Raw genomic sequence first — 18,896 nt, 5'->3', positions numbered from 1 at the left:
TAATAAAGACATCAGTATCAACGTGTATCGACGTATCAGAAAGCCTGGCTAAATTTGAGCCACAGGATAGGTAGGTACCATGCTTGGCCTTCTTGGCCGGAGGAGGCACTTCTTTGCCAGCAGTAGAGGCTGTCTCTTTCCTCTTTCGGATAAGGGGAGATTCCTCCGCATCGGAGTCCCCCTCAGAAGGAATATCAACAACCTCCACCGTCTCCTTTTTAGGTGGGGGGGTGGGAGTTGGAACTAGCGTCGACGCCTTCGCCGCCGAAGACATTGTTTTCCGCGTCCGACGCACTACACCGCTAACAACCTTCGCCTGAGCCTCCTCCACGCTCAAGCCCTTCAGCCGTTGTTCCATAAGATCACTCGGCGACTTCCTGCGGTCGTGGGCCAGAGCCTTGGGATGCAAGTTAGCAACAGTTTATCTTTGTGCAGCCCCATTCTCCGGAGGATATCCTCAGACAGGTTCGGTCCAAAGTGGTCTGCGAAAGAAACAAAGCAAAAGTTTAGAGGAAACAAATCGAAGTTCGAGAAACAGGAACGTTGAGAGCGGTGATGGGCCTCACACCGGCCCCACTCACCCCGTGCTAGGGGCGGTATGAGGCCGACATGGCAGAGCGGCTCATCCCGAAGAATGATCTGCGTCGGGGAATCCATCTTTTCGGCACCCCACTCTTGTCCACCTCAAAGAGCCTCATCGCCGCCTTCTCATCATCCGTAAGAAGGACCTTGCGGCATCCATTTTAAGCTTCTTCCGGTGACCCATCCTGTCATGCTCCGCCTTAGTCTCGCACCGCAAATTTACTTGGTCTTTGGAAGGAGCGGGCGCGGATAGTCACCCAAGCACCTTAACGTACACCCACCGACCTTGCAGTCCTTGCAAGAAGAAAGTTTGTCAACGAGACATAACCCCGCTCCATTTGCACACTTTGTACCATCCGACGCGGCGCAGAGAATGGTTTGAGATAGTGAAGCCGGCGGAATAAATTCACCGTTGGGGCCTCTCCCTTGAAGAGACAGAGCCAGACAAAGCCGATTATGGTCCTCATAGCAAACGGATGCAGTTGGGCAACGGCAACGTTCATGGCCCTAATGATGGCCATAACGTACCCATTCAACGGAAACCGGAGCCCATACTCCAAATGCCGCACGTATACGCCGGTGTGGCCCGGTGGAGGGCAACAGACGGCTTGACCCTCCTCAGGGATAACAATTTTGTATCCCCTACCAAAGAAAAAATGGCCCTCGAAAGACTTCCCGCCAGAACAACTGGCGAGCCTATGAGTCCAAGCACGGTCAAGATGGACCTTACAGGCGTCGCCGTGATCCATAACGTACTGCCTCCCTTCATTAGGACGAGGCCTTTCCGCTTCATCACCGAAATCATCACCAAAATCACCATAGGAATCGTCATCCTCCCATTCCTCCAAAATTTGAGGATCAACTTCAGGAGAAGGAGACCTAGGGCCCCCCGACGCAGGTTTACTAGGTCCAAAGATCAACGAGAAGACATGTTCGCAACAATTACTAACGAAATAAAAGAAATTTGTTTGATTACCTTGAAGAAATACACTCGCCGGATCAAAAACTCTGAAGATTAGAAGAAATGGAAGCCCTTGAAAGTTTAGAGAGATGAAGATCTTGGAGAAAATTTGAGAAAATGAATTTGGTGGCCAAAATCACGAAATAACTGCCCTATTTATAGGGAAAAGCCCACAAAGAAGGACCAATCAGGGCACATGACCCATGAAGCGTCAACCAATCGTGAACGACACGTGTCAGGCATGCAACCACGGAATGTCAATCGTTGCAACAGTTAAATGTCAATCAATGCTACAGTGACCAAGCGTATTCAACACGCCCATTCACATCTCTTCGCCTGTTCATCTCCCTCAACAAATTCCTAGGTACCTGCTCTCCGCCGGCCACATGATCGACCAAGCCAGGAAGCACCGGCCGGGGGCAATCAAAAATAACCGGCACTCTCGGCCCCTGGTCTCGGCGGCGTCACATTCTTTCCCACATCGGATACCCTTTACGCATCCATGTGGAGGGGGGATATGGTACGGCCTAACAAGAACCACGCCGATGCATCAGAAGAAGCCGATACCAGAAATTTTGCAAAAATACTTACGCAGAATATACGCTCAACATACATTGGAGCCCATACCACGGCATAGACTACGCTGGGAGCAAATTGATGGGGCATATTCTGCACCGCTGACCAAGTCAACATATTGAGCAAGGTCAAGGGTATCCACAGCAAATTCAACGACTTAGAGATCTGCCTATGAAGCCCATCGACTGTCCGGGTCTCGGCCGGACAACTAGCTAGCCGGGACACATATCCGCGTACTCATATCCAAGACCCCTCGGTCGGCCTGCCATGGGTCCATCGGCCGAGGGTGAAACGGTCTTTTCACCTGCTAGCCACTTGGCCACTTGGCCACTACGTGACAAAAGGTAAAAGTCTATAAATACTCCTCAACCTTCATTGAGGAAAGGATCCACAAAATTGACCTAATAACCACTATTCATCTGGTAATATCTTCCCTATCTCTCCACAATATACTCTTAGCCAAGTTACAACAACTTCTCTCTAAGTTTACTGACTTGAGCGTCGGAGTGAGTACGCTCGGCCAAAGCCGAGCCCTCAGTTTGTTCATCGTTTCAGGAGACCGCAAGGAGGATTCAAACAGGGACATCATTCTACGAGCTACGAGTGGTAACAAATATCTGCTCTGGAATTACACCCGGAACAACTAGAATTGCTAGAATCCATTTCATTCCAAACCCCCCAACCAAACACCCCTAAGAGATTCTCTTATTTTTCCGGCTAAACAATACTTAGTCACAAATGGGTTCCTTTCTAAATCCTAAACTATAAATAAATAATGGGTTACTAATTGCCTAATTGGTGTTCCACTATCTCTGCTTTTTCCACTAGCTCATTTTATGAACTATACATAAATTTTAATCACATATTAGTGTATACTTTTCGCAATTTCCTTTATATTTGTTATTTTGTATGTTTTAATCAAAATTAAAAAAAAAAGTTATATACTCCACTGAAATATGTTATATGGATACAAAAGAATCATGTGTTATTTATGTTAAACTGACAATCTTATTTATAATAAATAACTTTTTTATTAAAAAATTTAGTTTAACTGTCATTTACATTCAGGTTAAAAATGTCTAATTTTATCTTGTCTACCTCTTACTGCGACACATTATTAAAATTTGTTTTTACAGTCAATTTAATTGTTAAATTTTATATAAAAAATGATCTAAAAAACTGCGCGTTTGCGCGGGATCGCACTAGTATGTAGATGAGAAGGAATTATATTATTCTGTTGGATAAATTCTCCACCATAATGACGAATCTAGATGAGCTTGAATTCGACGCATGAATTAAAAATTTTATAAGGCAATTGGCTTTACAATATTCTACTTGGTTTATTTATTTGTTTATAAATTCAATCGTGATGAGTAGAGAGTTTTTGTGTGAAATAACAAAGAGCGCATTCTCCACAAGTCCACATATATATCTTCCCAACTCTCCAGTGGTAATTCATTTGTTTACGTTTTTTATTTGAAAATGCATTATATTTTTACTAATTAATACCCTTACCTACTACTCGTAGGTAATAACAATATCTACAAATGTGCGCTTCCTTCTCTTTTGTTTTTATGCTGAAAGAAAAAACAAATGATCAGGACGGATGATACTAATATAAGCCTGATTTTCAGAAAACAATTTGAATCTCTATACATTTACTAACTGATTTTTTTTTTTTTTTTTTGTACTACAGAAAAATGGCATCGATTCAAGTTCAAAAAGGAGCATGTTCAAGTGAGACCGGGATTCAAATGGAATATGGCACAAGGGCCACAATGTCAAACAAGACCCCTTCTAGTTTGATGAAGTTGGATAGGTGCATCAATTGGTTTGGAAATCCGTCAACGATAGAATATCCTGATAATATCCCACAGAATGCTAGTTCTAGATTTCTTCATGTCAAGGATAGTGAATCAGGCTCCATGGGCGCGGTACAGTACAGTGGCCCTAACGCTGCTGGCGACCCGTGTGCATGGATCCTTGCATGGAAAGCTCCTATTGATAATACCACACCTGAATCTCCTAACCGGGTATGTATCAATCTCGATTCTCGACCCACTTAACCAAACTATATATTCGTTGCTAATTTGCTATAGTCATTTCATATTTTTGTTTACGTATGTAGGCCGTGTACTACAGTACTTGTGTATATGCCACTGGAGCTGGCCATCAGCACGGGCCGACCCGGCCCACATTAGCCCATTATTTTATGCAACTTGGCCCAACCCAGTCTTGGCCTGCCGTTGGCTCGGACCTGGCCCCGGTTCTAAAATTTCAGCCCGGCTCGCCCTTAGCCTGCCATTTTTAGCAAAAAAATAATAATAAATTGCTAAGGCCTGCCCTTGGCCCGCCTCGTGTCCTGCCCGGGTCAAGCATATCCCAGCCCGCCGCTCCCCCTGGCCTGGCCCGGGTCTGACCAGGAGAGTCTGGCCCTCCTCTGGGCAGCCCGACCCGGCCCGAGTTCAGGTCTATATGCCACTGGGAGCTAATTATAAAAGCCGATTTAAATTCAAAGGTCATTTATGGATATCGGCAACCAAATTAATTAAAGTACGTACAACATACATCAACTCATAACACAATGACACAAATACTGCAGTTTTACATAAATTTATCGTAAAACGGGAATCTTTTAATAACCACTTTTACCAAATAATAAGGTTGTGTTTGGATCCGTTTTACAATTATATTAGTATAAAACCGCCTTATACAAGACTTTTACAATATGACAATGCTTGTAATTAACTAATTACGTCAATAAGACTTATTTAGATTGTACGCCACAATAATCAATTTTTGAATGACAGGTTTACGCTACTTGTGGAAGCAAAGAGAGCATGGATTTGATCAATTGGGACGAAATCCGTCTCAATTTGGAAAAAGCTCTAACCACATGTGAGGCTGAAGACTCGGGCTCGAAGACGAGAGTCGATGCCAAAATCGTCGATCCAGTCCCCAACAGTGCTATCGTCAATGCAAATTTCGGATTTATGATTTAATATCATCATGGATTAAAAATGTTAACCTATGGTTACTTAAGAAAAATAATACTCCGTACTCCGTATTATATAATTATGGGTCGCAATACCCGTAATTATATCCAATAATGTATGATGTTAGTAGCTATGTCTGCAACCACCACCACCACCACTACTAGTTATATACCTCTAAATAAAACTCTCATGTAATGCCTTAATGCCTTATATGTATTGTATTATACAGTCCGTCTTCAGCTTTAGACGGATAAAAGTCCGTTTACAATGAAAATTTGTGTCTCCGTCTACAATGAGAATTTGTGTTGTATAGGTTGCCGTAGCAAATGGGTCGATCACCTTTATGTATGTTTTAAAATACTTTGCAAAGTGAACGAATGTTGTTGCACTATTTGAGGGTCGAGTCCACCAAAGGCCAGGTCAATACTAGTCGTTTCAATCGACCTCGAACAAGAGGTGATTGGATTTTAAAACTAAGCAATTCAATTTAAGCTACACTAAAAGGTAAACCAATGAACAAGTAATAATAGAGATATATACTATTATGTCGAGTGAAATAGTAGATTATGACTTAAATAGTAGATTTACCAAGCAACATACTAATTTTATATGTCTGTAAACTACATATTCTGATAGCATATTGATTATAATTGAGTATTTTTTACTATGCTGCTTATAAGAGCTTATTGTAGAAACATCTTAAAGTTTTATAACGATGTAACAATGAGGGTTTCTTAATAGATTATCGATCACATAAGGTTTATCTTTAAAAAAAAGTTGGGTGTTACATGAGGCACAATACATGACTCCCTCCAATCCAATCCAAACTACCCACTTGCTTTTTGGAGGTCAAATTTTGAAAAGTTTGACCGTTAATCCAAAGAAAAATATAATATTTTGAACGATAAAATTTACATATTTAGTTGTATTATGAAAATATCTTTCATAAATTATATTTTTTTGCAAAAAAAAAATACTCCCTCCAATTTCATATGTTGTTCTCTTTTGTTTTTGGCCTAAAAATTAAGGGAATCAATTTGGACCACACAATATACATGACCCCACATGTAGTTGATTTTTGACCACACAAACTTGTCCAAATAAGGAAAGAGGGAACAACAATGAAATTGGACGGAAATGGAAAGAGGAACAACATATGAAATTGGAGGGAGTATTATATACAAAGGAAGAAAAACGCGGTTAAAGTGTCGCCTCGAAAATCACCCAAAAGCAAGTGGGTAGTTTGGATTGGATTGGAGGGAGTATTATATATGAGGACAGATATTGAAACCCGTGACTTACTATTATGATACTCCGTTTTAATCACTAAACTAAGAAAAAAAAGTTATCCTTATTATTTTTTTTTTTGGTACAAATGAAGGGTGAACCTCCGAAAGATAACTAGAGGCTACTACGCCTACAAAGCGTCTTGCTTGTGATAGGCTAATCCCGTCACAAGCTGAAGACCTCTTACAAAAAGGGAAAGAGGATAAGGTGGGGCACCCCCATGTGCTTCCCACTCACCTCTCAATGGATATTTCGAGAGAGGAAACGGTATCCGTCACAAGTTTGTGACGGATATCACCCGTCTTCAATGAGATTTTGTCTTACGCCTATAGGGCGAAAATAAGAAGGAGGATAGTCTAAAAGCATTGGAATAGTGCTAGAGTTAGTTACTTGATTTGATGGGTCAATCGCTAGCTTTATTGGCCTCTTTCTTTATGTGTTTTTCAGCTTGATTGTCCAATTTCCAACTTTGATCAAAATGTCACCTGTTTTTGGACCTTACATGGCATGTTCGTTATTACCACATATAGGCCTAAATAGATGGGTTATTTATTTTATGTTTATATATGTGTTTTTTAAATGTGTGTCCTACCGATATATAATTAGGAAATTATATGAGGAAAGATTTTCAAGATTATTTCATGAGAAATTAAAAAAATTCATTGTTACATTTTTCATAAAATAATCCCATAATATTTCTTTTTAAGACTTCTTAATGTGTGCCTTTAGAGTACACATTAGAAAATAGAAAAACTGTTTTGTGAATTAGGCACCCGATCTTTACTGGAAAATTTTTTTAGCAAATTGTTGAAAGATAATATATAACTGAGAGAAATTTTTAGTCCTCACAGTAATAAACAGTGGCAGAGTCAGGAATTAAACCCAACCAAATGAGATAAGAATATATACGATAAAATGGTAATAATATTATTAGATAGGGGTGATTGATACTTGTTGCATAAATACGTATTTGCATGAAATAAAAACTGATTTGAGAAAACTAAAACGATTTACAAATAAAGATGCTGATACTTTATGATAAAATGAGTACGTTTAATATGAAATTATGTATCAAATAAAATAGTTATTTCAAACCACAATTATTAGTAAAGGGTTACGACAAAAGGGGTTTTCTAATAACTTGAGTATGTCCAAAAGATTGATCCGCTTATCATTAAAAAATAGTGGTCGATAATAATTCAGTCAATAGGGTTAATTAAGTAAAATATCACTTTATTTTATAATAATATTTATATGACGGTTTTATACCAAAATTATTATACGAGTAGTAACTTAAAGATGCCGTTTTCCACCCGTCTTTATCGTTATTGACTTATCCGTTCCCCCTTCACTTAAAAGGAATTTATAAAGAGAGAATGAAAGATACACGTCAAACAAAAATAAATGGCGAAAAATGTTTCATTACACCATTTGTAGATAACATTGATACTATTCTGTTGGATAAAATCTCCATCACAATTCACCATGACGAATCTAAATGAGCTTGAATTCGACGCAGGAAGTATAAAGTTTCGAAGACAATTTGCTTTTACAATATTCTACGTAGCTTATTTGCTTATAAATTCAATCGCGGTGAGCAGAGAATTTAAGTAAACTAAAAAAGAGCGCGTTTTTCGACATATATCTTCCCAATTCTCAAGAGGTAATTATCTGTTTACGTTTTTATTTTGAGAATGTTTTTATTGTATATTTTTCTGAGCGTTTCAAAGTTTATGAGTTACACAGTAGTACTGAGTTTATTTATATGTATTGTTTCTGAATTCAACGCTCTAACTTTTTGAACGAATAACCTATTTGAATAAACTCGACAATGTAACAATAAATCTCATAAACGTTACAATTAAGCTCGTGAACATTATACAGAAGCTCGTAAACTATACCACTAGTGGTAGACTGGTACTCTGGTAGTACAAGTTGTGGTTTAATAATCATTAACTGCTTTTGAATGATCAGGACGAAGGGAGTACTAACATTAGAGTAATTTTGAAACAACGAATCTCGATACATTTCCCAAATGATGATTTTCTTATGTATACTACAGAAAAATGGCATCGATGCAAGTTAGAAAAGGAGCATGTTCAAATGTGAATCAAGCTCAATATGGCACAAGGGCCACAATGAACAACAAGACTCCTTCAAGTTTAATGACATTGGATAGGTGTATCAATTGGTTGGGAACTCCTTCAACAGGCTCCTTTCCTGATAACATTCCGAACAATGCTAATTCCAAATTCCTTCATGTGAGGGAAGGCGAATTAGGTTCCATGGCCGCCGTACAATACAGTAGCCCCCCTAACGCGAGTGGCTTCCCGTGTGCATGGATCCTTGCATTTTATGCTCCCGCTGATAATACTGCAATTCCTAACCGGGTATCAATCTCAATTACCCAGTTAACCTAATTATATATTTTCTATGTCTCAATCATTTGTTTACTTTTACTTTTTTTTTTTTAGTCTTTGTGAGGAGCATTTAAAATTTTTAATCAAACGTAAAGAGACAGCTGAATATATCGAAAAAAGAAATGCAAGGAATCTGATAAATGGAAGGGACGAAGTAGGAAGTACGTACGCTACAATAATTGATTTTTGTATGATAGGTTTATGTTGCATGTGGAACCAAAGTGCGCATGGATTTGATAAGTTGGGACCAAATCCGTGAAAATCTGGAGGAAGGTTCAACCACAAGTGAAGCCCATGACTCGTACTCGAAGACGTGCGTCGACGCCCAAATCTATGACCCAGTCCCAGACTATGCTACCCTCAATGCAAATTTCGGATTTATGGCTTAATAATATCATCATGGATTAAAAATATTATATTACTGTATGATGTATAGCAGCTATGTCTGCTACCTAAATAAAAACTACAGTATGATGTAATGCATTATTCCGTTATATGTATTATACATGAGTTATGCCATGGTATTGCCAGTGTTGAGTTTACATTTATATTGCTTATGTTTTAAGATACCTCGCAAGTGAACGAATATTATTGCATTATTGAATACTACTAGTCGTTCCAATTAAGGGTTTAGCTACGAGGCTAACAAGAGGGGATCGGGTTTTAAAATTACTGGCGCACTACTAATGAGAGGTCACAAGCTTGTGATAGAATTGTGTAGTTACAAATTAAATGACAATTTGTGTAAAGAGAAAGTCTTGCTTGCGAGTATTCTCGGTAAGACATTACTCAAAGGTAAGTTATCGCTCTCTACGGACTGGTGGATCGATAGGAGTTACATTCGACGTGTCTAGTAGCAAAAGGACACATCGTAGTATTAAGATAAAATCACAACAAAACATTTTGGGAAACAATTTATATACCAAAAAAAGTAAGCAATTTTTAAATTTACAAATAAACTAGTTTTACACCCGTGCAAAAAAATGCACGGGTCGTAACAACAGATGTTAAGTGTTCAATATCGTAATAATATAAATTGTCCATAGAGACGATATTGAATTTAATCGGGCCTCTTATTTATTAATGTAACCACATATAATGAATTGCGCTTCTTTATTCAAATGTTAAATTCAAATGACGGTATTGAAATTGTAAATATAATATTGTTGATGCCTGATTACTAAATAAATGTTTTTGTCTCATAATAATGCTTTGTAAGACTTCTGGTTTTTTTAAGATAAGAAAATTAGTGCTGGTACTTTTTTATAATCATTAAAATCTTTACCATGTGTATTTTTTTTAACATTATAATTATATGAATTCTTTTCAAATTTTGCTAAATTTTGTATATTTCTTAACATTATGAATTATAATTATATGAATGTGTTTTAATTCTTATCGAGACTTGCATTTTTTTTGTATAGGAATGTTATTTGGGTACCTATCAATAAGAAAACCAGTACAAATAATTTGTAATTTTATTCATTTTGTAATTTTTTTTAATTGTTTTCATTCAGATGTATTCCTAACATTTTAGGAAAATATATATGTATAATATGTAATTATAAAAAAAGTTAAAACTAAAATTAAAATATCGTAAACTAAAATTAAAATATAGGAGAGAGGGTAATTAAATTTGTAGGATGAACATTGGGGGTCCTACCTTAATTTTTTTTTCTTTTTAATCCTTAAAACCATGGACCAATAGGAAAGCTTTATTGGCTTCAGCTTTTATAGATAAAGGATGACTTAAACAGGTCGAATCACAGTAGCATGAAATTAAATCCGACCCAACCCGATCAATTTATGTGCCTCCATCACCATCACCATCACCCGCCCAACAACCACCCCTTTCCATCCACAATTCCACATTCCTCCAAGCAACCCGCTTCTATTGCTCAATCTCCCGAATAAATTCCACATATTTTTTTCAAATTTTTCTTCGCAATTACCCAAATCAACAATCAAATTATGACAAATTCATTAGAAAAATACACTAATTTAGGATTAAGAGATTCACTTTCTATCCCTTACAAATATCCAATTGCTTGTAAAGAACTTGGTGTAATTCTCCGTTCTTATTATTCCAAATCACCTAAATCCCTTCAATCTCTTGTTTTTGATGATACCCTTTTCGCCTTTCACCTTCTTCCACTGTAAATTCTTCAGCTTTTCCCTCTTTTATGTTTTGTAATTGTGTTTTTCATTGACTTTTTGTTGTTGGTTTGGTTTTTTAGGGTTGATTGTATGCTTTTTGGTTGAATTTTATGTTTATTATGTAAAAAGTTTAGTTGGGTTTGTTGTGGAATGATTTTGGTGAATTGGGTTTTTGTTTGTTTCATGTTGGATTCCCTCATGTTCCGTGGCGGAACCAGGATTTGTAATTTGGATATCAATGAAGGGAGTAATTCTTTTCCGAATTTTGGATGAAAGTTTCTAATTTTCATTTTCGAGGTAGCGAACTCCCTTGATAGCCCCCCTTGTTCCGGCACTGCCCATGTTTATGTGTTGATTTAATTGATATTATTTTGCAAAGTGATGAGCTTTGTTGGTTTTTGTATTGATATTATTTAGCAAGCTTATGAGAGACTGTGGAGGATGAGGGATTGAGCTAGGTGGATGTCTGGATGAGAGTGGTGTTGTGATTCATTGTGATGAACTGATCATTGCATTTGTTCGAGAAGCGAGTTTCTAAGGCCATTTTACCCAAGTATTTGTGTTTTTTAAGGAATTATTAATTTATTCGATTAGAAATGGTGGATCTTAGTGAAGCGAGAGCTTGTGATTAGGGATGGCAGTGGGTCGGGGACCCGACTCAGACCTTGAGGGTCGGACCCTAATAGGTCGGGTATGGGTCTCATTTTTTCAGACCCAATGGATATGGGTCGGGTATGGGTCTTAAGAAAATATTTCGGGTCCAGGTCCGGGTCTAAGTTATGAGACCCATACCCGACCCTTACCCTTTATTAAAGAAAAAAAAAATCAAAATTACAACTTTTCTCAATTCATACCTACAGATCAGTAAACCCAACTAAAGTCTCTTTTCTTCCCTCATCCCATAAAGTGATAAAACTCAACCAAACTCTTTTGACAATACCACCACTCCACCACTGACACAAGAAAACCACCACCACAAAGACCGATACGCGATCGCAACTACCTCTCTAATAGCCGTGACGACCGACAACCACCATTAACGGCAGATTAATAAACTCATAATGTTAAAGCAAAAGATAATTTTTTTAATATCATAGACCCTATAATCGTTAATCTTGTTACTAAAAGTGGTAAACTCGGACCATGGTAGACCCAGGACCTCTACCCTTACCCATAGGGTCCGGGTATGGGTCCTCAAATTTTAGACCCTTGCGGGTGCAGGTGCACGGGTCCAAAGGGAAAATCTCGGGTGAATTAAGGTCAGGCGGACCCTACCTGCACTCTACCCATTGCCATCCCTACTTGTGATAGTGCATGTTTCCTTCATTTTATTTAAATGTCGAAAATACAGAAATTAATTAATTTGAGCTAATAATAAATAAATTACTCAATTTAGTTATTTTTGTCCCTTTTAAATCAAATTTGGGTCATTCTGAGTTATTTGGGTCCAAACAAAAGTCAATTTGGGCCAACTTTGCAAACAAGCCGAGAAATGGGCCTGCGACCAAGCCCGAGGAAAAAGCCCAACTTTTTCTCTATAAATACCCCAAGTTTATTCATTTCAGAAAAGATAGAGAAAACTCGGAGATAGAAAAACTCGAATAAAAGAAAAGTTCTGGAATTCTCTCTGAAAATCTCGTGAAATTCAACGTAAGCAGTCAACAAGCACAACAAATTCGTGCCGCCTGCGCAAGAAAACTCAAACATTCAAACTCGAATATTTAAACATTCAAACATTCAAGAGAGACTCAAGTCGTTCGACCCTCTCAAGAATACAAGTCAACGTCGCGCGTAGAGTGCATACACCCTCTACACGTGCACCCCCTGCAAAACGCACGCGCACCCCTTACGTGGATCGTGCACGCGTACCCTATTTGTTTAGTTAGAATCAGAGGATTATTAGAGATTGTACACGAACTTTTCTGATATTAATAAAACTCATTTTGTTTCCTTGTTTTGTATTTCAGTTATCGCAATACAAAATTTGTCGTTACAAATTTGGTGAACCCGACGTGAAAATCTCTACCTCTCATCTCTACTACTTTACAAATTAAGTCTACCGCTATAAGAAGATGCCTACCAAGAAAGACACCTCTTCCAGCACCCACAAGAAGACCTACGCAGCTATCCTGCAGGATACTCCTGCTGCTGCTTCCTCCCCAGCCGCGCAACCAGTTGTAATCTGCAGTAGAGGAATGACAAAGAAGTCTGCTATCAACACTGTTGCTACCAGCCTACGCTCTGCGCATATCCCTACCAGGCCGCGCAAGATCCATGTTGCCTCCATAGTTGCTGCTGCTACAGCTATCCTTGCTGCCTCTACTTCTTCGCGCGAAGAGACTCGAAGTGATAAGGTCGACAAGAAGGCTTCCTCTTACAAACCTAGGGCTTCGTCAAAGAAGAAGGATGCCTCTAGTGTTTCAGTCATGGTGATTGTTGGTTCTACTATTGAGGAACAAATCCAAAACATGAGTAATCTGCTCGAAAAGATGATGAAGGAAAATGAAGAGAAGAACAAGAAACTTGAAGAACTTCAGAAAGAGGTGGTGGAGCTCCGTGAGAAGAAGATAGCAAGTGAGCACACCGACTCCGACAAGGATGATGATACCGATAAGGATGATGACAAAGATGATAGTGGAAAGCCTTCCGGCCATGCAATTGGCGCCTTCACTGAAAACCAAATCCAACAGTTGATAGTCAATACAATCAAAAGTCAGCTAGGCAATAGCTCGACCAGCAATGAGCGCTACATCAAGCCTTATACTAAGAGGATTGACAGTTTGTGCATGCCTCTTGGTTATCAGCCTCCGAAGTTTCAACAGTTCGACGGGAAGGGAAATCCAAAGCAACACATCGCCCACTTCGTGGAGACCTGCAACAATGCTGGGACTGATGGTGATCGTCTAGTCAAGCAGTTCGTGCGTTCCCTTAAAGGAATTGCGTTCGATTGGTACACGGATTTGGTGTAACACCCCGCCCTTTCCTTATATTTTAAATAAACTTTTAAGTAATTTTTATTAAATAATTATTATTTAAAGCTTATTTTCATAAAATATAGCCATAGCCGTGTAACGGTAATAATAGTGTAGATTTTAATAATATTATTCTCCGTCTCGAGTTATAGTAGACTTGGGACGAAAATTCTAGTGGATACCGACTCATTTTGAGTTATTGGGCTTAACTTGACTCATGGGCCTTTTTCCCCCTCTTTTCTCTACACAAAACCTCAACTAAACCCTCACAACTTCATCTCCCTCACTTCTAATTTCTGAAATTTCCCAACAAACACATCTCCATTGTTGGACCTTCCCTTACTAACCCTAAAACCACCATATCTCACTCAATTCTTCACCAATCTCGTTCCTTTTCGCGCCATTCTCTTCCTTTTCTCATTTCCCTTCTTTCTAAGTAAGAAAGTCGCCATCTTTTCCTCTATTTCGAAATTCTCATCTTACAAGGATGTGGATTCTTGACTTAATACCTTTATTTTTGTGTTTAGGGGAGAACTTGGACAACCCGGAGGAGGATAGCTACATCATTGACGAGTCTTTAGAAGATTGAAGTGCAAAAAGGTAACGGTGATGGGTTACTCGACTTTTATGTTAGAATTGTGTGGTTTTATGTAGTTATAATCTCATATGAATGTTAAAAGTTGTATCTTTCATGATTGGTGCTAATTTGGATGTTGAATATCATGCTTGTTTGCAATTCTCACATGTTTGGATGAAAATCTCATGCTACATCTCTTGAATCCGAAAGTACCCATTCACATGCTCAAATATGTTGTTTTTCCGAGTTAGAATCATGCTAGGATACGTAAACAATTGATGGGAAACGATTTTTGTTGGTTTCAAATGGTTTGGAAGTGTTTTGCATGGAATCCGCGTGTTTGTAGTCCCCCAAGGAGGGTGCCGTGGCCTGGGTCTCTTGACCGGTACTGGGAGATCCCTGTAAATTTTGAGCACATTTTAGAAAGCTGTAGTCCCAGTAGGTCTCGACCATTTGGGAGTACATCAAGGTTTTAGGTGATTTTGAGTTTTGGGCGTATTCCCAGTAGGGTGTGCAATGGCTTGGTCTCTTGACCTACTGGGAGCGCATGAAGGTTTTATGTGTTTTTGAAATTTGGCCGTATTCCAGTAGGGTGGGGTGGAATGGTCTCTTGACCACCGACCTTTGGGAGTGCACTGTATGTAAGTTTTATTTAAATTTTGACTTTGGCATGTTGTCCCGGTGGGTGGCGCGGACAGACACCACCCACCCGGTGGGAGTCCCCTGTTTGTTCTATTTCACTTGCGACTTCTAATAATGATTGAGTTATGCATACATCTTCTTTCCTATCGATAATTGGTTACTTTAAGACTCATTAATGTTATGATCATGCATAATGGTTATGGTTCTTGTTCGGACCCGAGTGTGACGTTTTACATTGTGAGACTACTCGACATTCCCTATTTATTTGCCCTCGGACATTGGGTCACGGTTAGGTGCCATTGTTTCCGAGTTGGGCTATTTTTCCTTCCGCCTTTTTCGGACCGGGGGTCACGGTTAGGTGACAAGGTTTCGCTTGAGGTTACTCGACTTTCGGGCACGGTTAGGTGTACCATATTTCGAGTCTTGGATACGATTTGGTATCGTTTGTCGAATCTGGTGTCGTCCATCACGAGAGTCTGGCCAGGTTTAGACTAGGACCGTATTATGATCGTCGTCCTACCAAGAGGTTGGAGTCTTGAGGGTTGTCTTGTTTGAGTCTATACTTTGTAATTGTCTTACATTTGAGTCGGGTTGATATGTGACAGTTTGACCTAATAATTCTTCTCTCATTTGTGCTTTACCATTCCTATTTACTTGTGCCCACTAATCATGATTTTCGTAATGCCGTAAGTATTTACTCTCATGCTTGTTTATTTGATTAAATTCCTAATTGCTTGTATTTTGACATATTGTGGCCGGGAGAAACCCGAGTTACTCCCCACCGACCGTGGCTTTCATATTTATTATGAATGACAGGTTTGTGATGAAGCTTAAGTGGGGAAGACCGTGTGAGCTAGCGAGTTCTTACCTCGGACCTTATTTAGTTATCACATAATAGACTCACCTACTTTTCGAACTTATTTTAATTCGTGGGATATCTTTTCCTCAATAAATAGACTTGTGTTGTAAACTTAAACTTAACTATCTAGACTTATTTATCGTGTTAGTGATACCTCGCGTTGGACTTCATTAGAAGTCTTAAAAGATTTAAAAATCTCGTGTTTCCGCCACGATTTACTAGTTATATCTAGTTGCCTCAACGAGGGGTGTCACAGTTGGTATCAGAGCATATATTGCTCCCGACGCACACACGTGTACCCCAACTTAAAATTCTTACTTGACCTTGAATAATGAATGAGAGATGGGTAGAATTAAGGACCTAAGTTGGTAGCCTTTTTGTGTATGTTTTGTGATAGGTTCTAACTTGTTTGCTCTTGTGCGAAAAGATGGTACGAGCGACCAATGTGGAAAATGCTATCATGCAAGCCCTCACTCAAGTACTTGCTAATCAACAAAATGCTCAACCCGCTCCCCCTGCACCCGAAGCTAACCATCAAGGAAGTTATGCTTGGATTGCAAGTCAACTAGCAAGGAACAAGGCTAGGACCTATGGTGGTGAAGTGGATCCCGTTGCTCTCTCGGAGTGGTTTCGTGATATGGAGAAGAACTTCTCTCTCTTTGATGCCCGAGAGGAGGACAAGGTGAGATTAGCCTATCACTTTCTTGTGAAGGAAGCCGATAGGTGGTGGACTTTGACCGGTCCTACCGCTACTCAAGACCCCAACTTCGATTGGAGCCGCTTCAAGTCACTTGTGGAAACCCGCTTCTACCCTAAGGAGCTCAAGCAACAAAGATTGAAGGAATTCATGGAATTCAAGCAAGGGAAGCTATCAATTCAAGTCTACACCGACATGTTTAATGAACTTGCTCATTATGCCTCCAAGTTCGTGAAAGAATAAGAGGATCGTGTCTACTTCTACAAGAACAAGTTTAATCCTAAGGTGGAAAGCATGGTGAGAAGAAGCTCAACTACCTTTGTGGAAGTCTATGATGATGTTATTTGGGCCGAAAGCTCTCTGAAGGCCATTGAGGAAGATTCTAAAACCCACTCCTCTTCTCATTCTTATTGTTCTAACTTTCATGGCAAGAGACCATTTGTGCCTTCTACTTCCAACTATGCCAACAAGAGGAGGTTTGTGCCAAGGATGCAAGACCATGGAGGACAAGGACCAAGAGTTCAAGAATCTAGAGGACAAGTTCCCACACCAACCAATGAACTTGAGAAGGACCGTAAGTGCTACCATTGTAGACAAGCTCTACACCCCGGAGTTGGATGTTATGGCAAGCCCTTGACTTGCTTTCATTGTAAGAAGCCCGGACATCGTGTTGCCGATTGCCCCGAGAAGAAGAATGCTCTTACTCCAAATGCTAGGCCAAGAGGAACCATCTTTGTCATGAGTCGAGCCGAAGCCGCCGCTCATCCCGATATCATCACGGGTATGTTCTCAATTTTTGATCAACCTGTTGGGAAATGTGTCCTCAACAATAGTGCGATCATATGATTTAAAATCATTATTAAATCTCATTTTAAAGAATACAATTGGGAAGTAATATTGTTACTGTCAACTGGTCAACATATATCGGTAATGATTGGCTGACTAGAGTTTGACATTACTGTCGTGTGACGGTGGTGATCAGTTGACCCCCTAGGTCATACCTAAAGGACAATACTCTTAATTGATTATTTAATTAATCGTAAAATGTTGCGAGTTAATTAAATTACTTGAAAAATTGACGGACGATTTTGGAAGTAAAATTTACGTATCAAATTGAAATGTGATTAAATGAGATACGGTCTGAGTAATTGAATTGTATCATTACTCGGATGAAATTATTGTTTAAAGAAACAATTGAATTGAATGAATTATTATAAATACGATTTATAAACTAGTGAAAAATTTTGGTACAAGTAATTATGATATTACTAAGTCGATTTTTGTATGTGACGTATTTTTGACAATACGTTGATTTTTAATATGTTAAAAATACATAACAAATTTATGTGACATGTGACATGTGACATATTGACAATTGACAAAAATAATATGGAATCCATATTACACAATGTGCCGAAAAATTGGAGGAGTATTAAGCTTAATATTATGTTTATAATTAAGTGGTAAACATAATGATTAAAAAGGAAGAGTAGCCATGCAACCCTATTAACCTTGTGAAGGCAAACTAATGCATGCATTGGCTCTATTTTTCTTCCCTCCTCTTTCTTGCCCGGTTTTTCACAAAGGAAAAACAAAAGGGTTTTTCCTTATATTCTTCTATGACACTACATTCATTTGTGTGTAATTTTATTCATTCTCCCTATCATCAAAACAAGTTTTTTTTTGAGAGATAAAAGCTTCCATTTTCTCCTCATAAAAACCGAAACATTTATGTGTTTATAAATATTTTTGGTTCAATTTTTCTACCACATTAATATTATACTAGTTCTTGTAATATTAATTAAATTAAGAGAAAGCCTTGGGTATAAAGCTTAGGGAGAGATCCTACACTTGGATCTTGGTTCATCCATAAAGGAAAGCTCAAGAACAAAAGAAAAGGAGATTTCTTTTGTGCCCATAAAACCAATACATCCAATGTAAGAATATGATTTCTTCTCTATTTTGTTTTAATGTTTGCATGCATAAAATCCGTATTTAATTTTATGACAAATTAATTTAAACATATATGAGTATGTTAGTATGTATATAGATCTACATTTCCTTCAATCGGTATCAAGAGCCACGGTTGTTTGCATGCAAATCGGTTAAAAGTTTTTCCGAGTTATAAGAATAACAAATAAAACTTGTAAAATTTGTGTTATTATGAGAT

At 38.6% G+C, this 18,896-nt stretch overlaps 3 protein-coding genes across 3 annotated transcripts in view; all 3 read left to right on the top strand.

Annotated features, from left to right (window-relative positions):
* The window catches only part of LOC141606511 (jasmonate-induced protein homolog), a 182,271-nt gene extending 172,925 nt beyond the window's left edge, over positions 1-9,346 (top strand). Inside the window, exons 2-4 of the mRNA XM_074425662.1 lie at positions 8,044-8,065; positions 8,465-8,792; positions 9,020-9,346. Of these exons, the coding sequence (XP_074281763.1) occupies positions 8,469-8,792; positions 9,020-9,211 (516 nt within the window). The 5' untranslated portion in view covers positions 8,044-8,065; positions 8,465-8,468 and the 3' untranslated portion in view covers positions 9,212-9,346. The remainder of the gene's footprint in view (positions 1-8,043; positions 8,066-8,464; positions 8,793-9,019) is intronic.
* LOC141606510 (jasmonate-induced protein homolog) lies at positions 3,478-5,372 on the top strand. The gene is made up of 3 exons (XM_074425661.1): positions 3,478-3,569; positions 3,816-4,152; positions 4,930-5,372. The coding sequence occupies exons 2-3, from the start codon at positions 3,820-3,822 to the stop codon at positions 5,119-5,121; spliced, it is 525 nt and encodes a 174-aa protein (XP_074281762.1). The 5' UTR covers positions 3,478-3,569; positions 3,816-3,819; the 3' UTR covers positions 5,122-5,372.
* A 1,345-nt stretch (positions 9,347-10,691) lies between the features above and the next one.
* Positions 10,692-18,896, top strand: part of LOC141606506 (F-box protein At5g52880) — a 67,552-nt gene continuing 59,347 nt past the window's right edge. Inside the window, exon 1 of the mRNA XM_074425657.1 lies at positions 10,692-10,978. Coding sequence (XP_074281758.1) covers positions 10,794-10,978 — 185 coding nt within the window. The 5' untranslated portion in view covers positions 10,692-10,793. The remainder of the gene's footprint in view (positions 10,979-18,896) is intronic.

Source organism: Silene latifolia, chromosome 10 (genome assembly GCF_048544455.1).
Source record: "Silene latifolia isolate original U9 population chromosome 10, ASM4854445v1, whole genome shotgun sequence".
Taxonomy (NCBI): Eukaryota; Viridiplantae; Streptophyta; class Magnoliopsida; order Caryophyllales; family Caryophyllaceae; genus Silene; species Silene latifolia.
Note: the sequence above shows the minus strand (reverse complement) of the source record. Positions and strands in the feature narration are given on the sequence as shown.